The sequence below is a fragment of the Rana temporaria genome, chromosome 2 (genome assembly GCF_905171775.1).
Source record: "Rana temporaria chromosome 2, aRanTem1.1, whole genome shotgun sequence".
NCBI lineage: Eukaryota > Metazoa > Chordata > Amphibia > Anura > Ranidae > Rana > Rana temporaria.
The window spans coordinates 529,536,971-529,546,747 of NC_053490.1; the positions used below are offsets into that span (position 1 = coordinate 529,536,971).

Here is a 9,777-nt window from a genome sequence, read left to right on the forward strand (position 1 = left end):
CCTTCTTTTGTTTTAGGAAAAACTCTTGCTGCTTTCTATTCCCTGAAGAAAGATGTATTATTGAGACATCTGAAACGCGTCGGATAAATGATCACCTATACCCTTAGCCTAGTCCTGGGGTGTGTGGTGATCCTCTAGCAGTAACAATTTTCTCTATCCTGGAATCTTTCATTTTTTTAAATAATGTTGTCACTATGAAATGTTTATGCTGTAAATTAATGTATTAAAATTTATATATTTTTATGACCTAGTTGTCACAATATTTTTTTGGTTGCCCGAAAAATCTCACCTCACTTAGAGGTATTCATCTTTTTCAAATGCCACACAGATTTTAGGCTGCATTCTTGCATTGGCCGCTAGGGGGCGCTCCCATTGTAATCAGCGTATAGTATGCAAATTGCATACTAACACCGATTCACAATTGTTGCGCGGGCCCTGCGTATGCAAGTTACGTCGTTTCCGTACGGCATGCTTAGCGTAAGGCTGCTCCTGCTAATAGCAGGCGCAGCCAATGCTAAGGATACCCGTCGTTCCCGCATTGCGACGTTCGAATTTTACGTTGTTTGCATAAGTGAATCGTGAATGGCGCTGGACGCCATTCACGTTCACTTTGAAGCAAATGATGTCCTTGTGACGTCATTTGCCGCAATGCACGTCGGGAAAGTTTCCCGACGGAGCATGCGCTTTACGATTGGCGCGGGACCGCGCCTAATTTAAATGATTCCCGCCCCCGGCGGGATCATTTACATTGCGCGCGCTTACGCCGGGCAATTTTGCCGGCGCGCCCTAGCAATTTACGGAGCTACTGCTCCGTGAATCGAGGGCAGCGGCGCAAATTTACAGGGGCGCAGGGCAAAATCGTTGCCCTGTGCCTCCGCAAAAAAAGAGCAAATCTCTTTGAATCTGGGCCACTGTACATAGCCAGATTCAGAGAGACGGGCGCATCTTTAGTTGGGCGTAGCGCATCTCATATGCGCTACGCCGACGTAACATTGAGAGGCAAGTACAGTATTCACAAAGCACTTGCTCCCTAAGTTACGGAGGCGTAAGTCTCTCTGAATCTGGCTAACAGTCTCAATATATAATATACGGATCTCAACTAAAACACATCATTTTACAAAAATAGAGAAACAGCACAAAAAATAAATAACAAAATAAGATAATACAAAAAATATATATATTCCTAAAACAATCATATTAAATCCTGAAAACGAAAGAATGGATATCTAGTAATAGGACGACCACAAGAATTGGCTATGAAGGCGTTAACCTCCCACTCAATGTTAAGCCCATGGAGGGTGTAGGATTCCAAGTTTTATACCTTTATTGATCAAACGATAAAACTATTGAAGACGGAAAGTCAATTGGCAACTTTTTTGTAGAGATACAAATTTTAACAGGTCACCTTAAAGTTGACCAGATGGTTCTGTATTGTGTGTTTTTCCATATTTTGATACCATCTGTATCCTTTAGTATGCCTTCATCCATAATAATGTGTATCTGTGTTCCTCTACAGACCCTCCCATCATAACCGAATCCAAGAGCATTGAGGCCTTTGCCGGCAAGCAAGCTTACCTACGCTGCGAGGCCTCCGCGGAGCCCAAACCCGACTTTGAGTGGTACAAGGATGATACAAGGTATATATACTGACCGACAATGTCCATTCTGTGTATATTAATTGTGACAACGCAGTATCATTGCTTTGTGGAGCTGAGCACACACAAGCACTGAATGTAGTCTAGATATTGTACATCTAATAATCAGTGGCGGCTGGTGCTCAAAAACTTTTTGGGGCGCGCAAACAAACTGAAAAAAAAAAACATCAATCGCAGCCACTGTGCCCATCAAACACAGCCACTGTGCCCATCAAACGCAGCCACTGTGCCCATCAAACGCAGCTACTGTATCCATAAATTGCCACCACTGTGCCATCAAACGCAGCTACTGTGCCCATCAAATGCAGCCAATGTTCCCATCAAACGCAGCCACTGTGCCCATCAAACACAGCTACTGTATCCATAATTTTCCGTCACTGTGCCATCAAACGCAGCCACTGTGCCCATCAAACGCAGCCACTGTACCCATAAATTACCGCCACTGTGCTCATCAAATGCTGCCACTGTGCCCATCAATTGCTGCCACTGTGCCCATCAATTGCCGCCACTGTGCCCATCAATTGCTGCTACTGTGCCCATCAATTGCCACTACTGTGCCCATCAAACGCTGCCACTCTGCCCATCAATTGCCGCCACTGTGCCCATCAAATGCTGCCAGTGTGCCCATCAATTACTACCAATGTGCCCATCAATTGCTACCAATGTGCCCATCAATTGCCACTACTAAGCCCATCAAATGCAGCCAGTGTGCATCCCCCGCCCCCAGCCAGCACTTACCCTGTCTCGGTGGGGCAGCGGGTCACGGCGGCAGTGTCCTCCACGCTCCTCAATGTCTTCTCCCGTCCTCTCTTTCCGTCCGCTGCTATGATTGGGTGCCTGGTAGGCGTCCAATCACAGAGCCTGTCATTTCAGCCAATCAGGTGACAGGTAACAGACCCGAGCACCTGATTGGCGGAGAGGCGGTTCAGTGTTAGGAAAGCAAATATTCCTTCACTTTCCTAACACACAGCTGAGTGAACTGCGAGCGCCCAGCATGGCTCTCACTGTTCAAATTTTTTGATGCCTATTAGAGCCTACGGTTCTAATCAGGTGCTTCAAAAAAATACCCCCCCGCTGTAGTTCAGGCTCCCGGCGCCAGAAAATACCCTGTGCCCAGTAAACTGATGTGCCCAGTACCCTGATGTGCCCCATACTATGTGCCTAGTACTCTGATGTGCCCCATACCCTGTGCCCATTACTCTGATGTGCCCCATACCCTGTGCCCAGTACTCTGACCACCAATGTAAGAGACATCCTTCCCACTGACCACCAATGTAAAAGACATTCTTAAATTTGAAAACTGTCACATTAAAAAAAGTATCGTATTCGGTATCGGCGAGTACATGAAAAAAAGTATCGGTACTTGTACTCGGTCCTAAAAAAGTGGTATCGGGACAACCCTAGTGCCAAGGTTCCCCATCACTGGTCTAGGAAGAGTTGAAGCTGAGGCATCTTCAAACTACATGCTCTGTGCTTGGCTATCCCATTGGTCGCATGATTGGGAGTCGGTCCTGCCGGCTTATGGTCATTATTACGAACAGAGAGCTGTATTCGACTTGGCCACTGTGCAACGTTTGGAGCAGAGACCATCTCCATTCCTGGCCGGCACTTTTAGCAGTTGGCGTTGGACTAGGACCCTCCAGAGTCTGAGCGGCTCCAGAGTCTGAGCGGCTCCAGAGTCTGAGCGGCCTCTGTATATTTTTGCATTTGGGTCATAACTGGAGATATTTATGAGGTTTTCGAAGATTGTTATTACCAAAATCCTAGTTGAGTTAATTGAATAAATAGGCAAGGCCAACCCCTTTTACAGGGGAGGGGGGTCTTAGTAGCATCATGGGCCCTTCGGCAAAGTAAAGCACTGGGGCCCCTACCAGTCTGTCTCAATTTACAAAACAAAAAATAAAATACAGTTAAAAAAATGACATATTTTATAATACAGTTTTTTTTATATAAAAAACTGAACAGTTTCATCGGAACATGTTAAAAATTATAAGTAATATTATTATAACGTTTTTAAACGTGATGACTTTAGTATCTTTTTGTTTTTTCCTTTTACTGAATTTTCAGGTTAAGCAGCGCCCAGGGTCTGGAAATTAAGAACATGGGCAACCGGTCCACCTTGATGGTAGCAAATGTCACTGAAGAGCATTATGGAAACTATACCTGCGTGGCCGCCAACAAGCTGGGAGTCACCAACACCAGCCTATATCTCTATAGTGAGTATAATAACCCCCAGCACTATCCTATATCTCTATAGTGAGTATAATAACCCCCAGCACTATCCTATATCTCTATAGTGAGTATAATAACCCCCAACACCAGCCTATGTCTCTATAGTGAGTAGAATAACCTCCAGCATCAGCCTATATCTATATAGTGAGTATATTAACCCCCAGCACTATCCTATATCTCTATAGTGAGTATATTAACCCCCAGCACTATCCTATATCTCTATAGTGAGTATAATAACCCTCAACACCAGTCTATATCTCTGTAGTGAATATAATTACCCCCAGCACCAGCTTATATCTCTATAGTGAGTATATTAACCCTCAACATCAGCCTATATCTCTATAGTGAGTATAATAACCTCCAACACCAGCCTATATCTCTATAGTGAGTATATTAACACTCAACACCAGCCTATGTCTCTATAGTGAATATAATAACCCCCAGCACCAGCCTATATCTCTATAGTGAGTATAATAACCCCCAGCACCATCATATATCTCTATAGTGAGTATAATAGCCCCCAGCACCAGCCTACATTTCTATAGTGAGTATAATAACCTCCAGCACCAGCCTTTATCTCTATAGTGAGTATAATAACCCCCAGCACCAGCCTATATCTCTATAGTGAGTATAATAACCCCCAACCCCAGCCTATATCTCTATAGTGAGTATAATAACCCCCAACCCCAGCCTTTATCTCTATAGTGAGTATAATAACCCCCAACCCCAGCCTATATCTCTATAGTGAGTATAATAACCCCCAGAACCAGCCTATATCTCTATAGTGAGTATAATAACCCCCAGAACCAGCCTATATCTCTATAGTGAGTATAATAACCTCCAATGCCAGCCTATATCTCTATAGTGAGTATAATAACCCCCAGCACCATCCTATATCTCTATAGTTTAGTATAATAACCCCCAGCACTATCCTATATCTCTATAGTGAGTATAATAACCCCCAGTACCAGCCTATATCTCTATAGTGAGTATAATAACCCCCAGTACCATCCTATATCTCTATAGTGAGTATAATAACCTCCAACACCATCCTATGTCTCTATAGAGAGTATAATAACCCCCAGCACCAGCCTATTTCTCTATAGTGAGTATAATAACCCCCAGCACCAGCCTATTTCTCTATAGTGAGTATAATAACCCCCAGCACCAGCCTATATCTCTATAGTAAGTATAATAATCCTCAAACATGGAGCTCAAACCTCATTGAAGTCTATGGTAGCTGAATCGTGTAATTTATTACTGGTCTTTACTTAGGCTATTCTGCAAACTTTTGGGAATGGGTATGTGGGTACTGCCATGGAGGACATACATACACGTATATCAATAGAATAAATGGTGTATGTACCACCCCTCTGACACCCCAAAGGCCAGAGGCGGGCTAGCATTTCACCCAAGGTCCATGGCTAAAAAGGGGGTCAAAAAAATAATACTGGGCACTAGTTGCTTTGGGCCAGATTCACAGAAAAAGTACGCCGGAGTATCTGCTGATACTCCGGCGTACTTTCAAATTTGCCGCGTCGTATCTTTATTCGTAAATCACAAACAAAGATATGACGGCATTTGGCTAAGATCCGACAGGCGTATGGCTTCGGATCTTAGGATGCAATACTTCGGCGACCGCTGGGTGGAGTTTGCGTCGTTTTCCGCGTCGGGGATGCAAATTAGCTGTTTACGGCGATCCACGAAGCTATGCGCGTTCGTCGCATTCTCTTACGTCGTCGCTAGTCGTTTTTTCCCGTCGTAAAGTTTCACTTGCTATTTAGGTGGTGTAATATTAGACAGCCCATGTTAAAGTATGGCCGTCGTTCCCGCGTCGAATTTAAATTTTTTAATTTTTTTTGCGTAAGACGTCCGGGAATACGAAAGGACGTAACGCACGTCGCCGTTCAAAAAACACGTTGGGGCTCCGTAATTTTGCGCAAAGCACGGCGGGAAATTTCCTAACGGAGCATGCGCAGAACGTTCGGCGCGGGAACGCACCTAATTTAAATGGTCCACGCCCCATTTGAATTAGGCGGACGGATTTACGTTACGCCGCCGCAAGTTTACAGGCAAGTGCTTTGTGAATCAAGCACTTACGCTTAAAACTTGCGGCGGTGTAACGTAAATGACATACGTTACGCCGCAGCGCAAGTGGGTGAATCTGGCCCACTGTGTGTAAAGGCCGGTGTCCCAATACTTTTGACAAAATAGTGTATCTTATACACCGCAACCAGTCAGGAGTTGTTGCAGCACCCTTATATCCATATGGTTGCCCCCAGCATGGCGCAGGTATGGGATATACTAAATACGAACATGGCTCTAACACGCTCACATTGCGGAGCACCACAACACACGGTAATGCGCTCGCGTTGCCAACAAAGGTGCATGTTTGTTTTTTGGGCAATTTGATGTGCTGCCAATTTATTCATTTCAATGGGCAGCTTTATGTACCGGGGCGCCATGGTTTGAATGGGCTCTAAGAAGTCCGTATGGAAATTCAACCCACTAAGGGCCAGATTCACAGATATTTACACTTGCGCCGCGTATCAGTGATACGCTACGCCGCCGTACCTTACCTGGCGGAATTTCGAATCCTTAGCGATTTTGCGCCGTAAGTTACGGCGGCGTTGTGTATTTCTGGCGGCAGAATTCAAATCGGCGGGTAGGGGGCGTGATTCATTTAAATGATGTATATACAATATATCGCGCTAAACTATTACAATGTTGGATGGTGATAGATATATGAATGAACCGTGAAAATTGATATTAATTAAGGCAGCCAACACACCAATGGATGAAAAAGTGAAAATATAAAAAATAAAAAAATTTAAATGAAGCGCGTCCCCGCGCCGAATGAACTGCGCATGCTCCGTTTCAAAATTTCCCACCGTGCTTTGCGCGAAATGACGTTGCACCGACGTCATTTTTTGAACTTAGACGTGAGTTACGTCCTTTCCTATTCACGGACGACTTGCGCAAAAAAAAAAAATTCAAATTTCGACGCGGGAACGACGGCCATACTTAACATGGCAAGTCTATCTATACGCCGCAAAATTGCAGCTTTAACTATACGCTGGGAAAAGCCGACTAGCGACGACGTAAGAGAATGCGACGGCCGCGCGTACCTTCGTGGATCGACGGAAAAAGCTAATTAGCATACCCGACGCGGAAAACGACGCAAACTCCACCCAGCGGGCGCAGAAGTATTGCACCTACGATCCGAAGGCGTACGAAGCCTTACGCCTGTCGGATCGAAGCCAGAAGCCGTCGTATCTTGGTTTGAGGATTCAAACTAAAGATACGACGCGGCAAATTTGAAAGTACGCCGGTGTATCAGTAGATACGCCGGCGTACTCGCTCTGTGAATCTGGCCCTAAAAGTCTAAGCGGAAGTATTCTAGACGCCCCAACCGTTTATTTTCTCAATAATAAAAAGTGCGTGTTCGGTTTAATCCGCTGTTTGGGAATCCCACCGACATGTTCAAGGAAGGATTTCGCTTTCCCAAGCTAACGCGGAGTTAAGCCGGGGACTATTAATAAAATAATCTCCTTCCTGGGACTTAAAGTGGCACTTGTTTGTAGAAAACGGTTCATGAATTATTGAGCGCGTGGGCGCATTAAATATGAATGACGCTTCAAATCCCGAGCCGGGAGGTTTTTTTTTTTTGTTCTTTTTTTTTTGGAGGGGGGAAAGGTCTAAATGTTTTTTCATAAAGCTTTTAAATGTCACCGCCTGTCGCCTTGTCCGATGTTTAGAACCGCCATTTATGTGCGAAGTGCTGCCGGCTTGTAATAACTGCGATTAGGTTGGGGAATAAGACTCGGCGTGGAGTTCCCGGGGAATTTGTGTGCGCCAGACGGAGGTGTCTGTGCATCAGGTGTGATCGGAAAGGCCTCGCTTAACAACAAGCCTGGAGGGGGCGAAGATCTCTGATCGTTTTTTGTTTCGGATACTGAGAAACATATTGCTTGTCGGCAGAGGCGGACTGACCATTCGAGGCACTGCCCGAGGGCCCCATGCCACTAGGGGGCCCCATTAGGGTTGCCAGCCTCAGTAAAACCAGGGACAATATGTAAAAATCTGTGTTTTTTATTAAATCCCAAGATTATTGCTGCCCTGCTGAATGGACCAGCGATAGATAGATAGATAGATAGATAGATAGATAGATAGATAGATAGACAGACAGACAGACAGACAGACAGACAGATAGACAGATAGATAGATAGATGTTGGATAGATAGACAGACAGACAGACAGACAGACAGACAGGCAGGCAGATAGATAGATAGATAGATAGATAGATAGATAGATAGATAGATAGATAGATAGATAGATAGATAGACAGACAGAAAGACAGACAGACAGACAGACAGACAGACAGACAGATAGATAGACAGATAGATAGATAGATGTTGGATAGATAGATAGACAGACAGACAGACAGACAGACAGACAGGCAGGCAGATAGATAGATAGATAGATAGATAGATAGATAGATAGATAGATAGATAGATAGATAGATAGATAGATAGATAGATAGTTGGAAGGATGGAATAACAGGTGGGAAGATAAATAGACATATAGATATTTATGGGAAGGACAGATGGAAAGATAGATACTGTAGATGGGTAGATGAACAGATGAATGGGTGGAAAGCTAGATAGACATATAGATATTTAGGGGATGGCCGGAAGGATGGACAGGCAGATTAATGGAAAGATAGATAAATAAATAGGAGATGAATGAAAGATAGATATACAGATATTTAGGAGATGGATGAATAGATAGAAAGATAGATAGACAGACAGATGGAAAGATAGATTTTTTTTTAGGAGACGGATAGATGGACAGACAGACAGATAGATAGAGCAACTGGTGGAAAAGATAGATATACAAATAGATATTTAGGAGATGGATGCAAAGATCGATAGATAGATCGATAGATAGATAGATAGATAGATAGATAGATAGATAGATAGATCGATAGATAGATAGATAGATAGATAGATAGATAGATAGATAGATCGATAGATAGATAGATAGATAGATAGATAGATAGATAGATAGATAGATAGATAGAAGAGGTATGGGATAGATAGATAGATATGAGATAGATAGATATATAGATAGATTGATAGATAGATAGATAGATTGATAGATAGATAGATAGATTGATAGATAGATATATAGATAGATTGATAGATAGATAGATAGATAGATTGATAGATAGATAGATATAGATTGATAGATTGATAGATAGATAGATAGATAGATAGATAGATAGAGAAATAGATAGGAGATTGACGGACAAATGGAAAGATAGATACACAGATATTTAGGAGGCGGATTGATGGATAGATAGATATAGATAGATAGATAGATAGATAGATAGATAGATAGATAGATAGATAGATAGATTTAAAGGAGATGGATTGAAGGAAAGGATTTGTAGTTTTTTAGTTACACACAAGACTAATAACCACACAGCAGTCGAGGGGTGAATCACAGATTCTTGTTCAGCTCTCACAGAATGCGGCCCCCCGGCCCTCTGACGGACGGCTCTGTAACATTCTATAGAAAGGTTGATGTAATAAATGGGGGGGGGGGTGATGTTATTATTTGTCTGGGTGTTGAATGATATAAATGATGATGGGAATGAAGGAATGATGAGTGGAGAATATACGATCGCTCCCCCCCCCCCCTCGCTCTCTGCCCCGCAGTCACATTCATCAAATCACAACGAGGGAAAAGAAGAGTTATGAAGTTTTCAGTTTCTGGGTTTGCGGCTCCACCTTGTGGTCAATTCTAAAGCTGCAGGACGAAAAGAAAAATGGCCCTCCTCCTGTGCTGATGAATTAATTGATTGGCAAATTAGGTGATTTTGGCA

The 9,777-nt window shown here is 43.4% G+C and overlaps 1 protein-coding gene across 4 annotated transcripts in view; it reads left to right on the top strand.

The window, feature by feature from the left end:
- The window catches only part of LOC120928041 (limbic system associated membrane protein), an 840,365-nt gene that overhangs the window by 784,796 nt on the left and 45,792 nt on the right, over positions 1-9,777 (top strand). For 3 of the 4 annotated variants that reach the window (XM_040339115.1, XM_040339117.1, XM_040339118.1), the window contains exons 5-6: positions 1,517-1,637; positions 3,714-3,871. In XM_040339115.1, coding sequence (XP_040195049.1) covers positions 1,517-1,637; positions 3,714-3,871 — 279 coding nt within the window. The remainder of the gene's footprint in view (positions 1-1,516; positions 1,638-3,713; positions 3,872-9,777) is intronic. The other variant, XM_040339116.1, reaches the window with a different exon arrangement.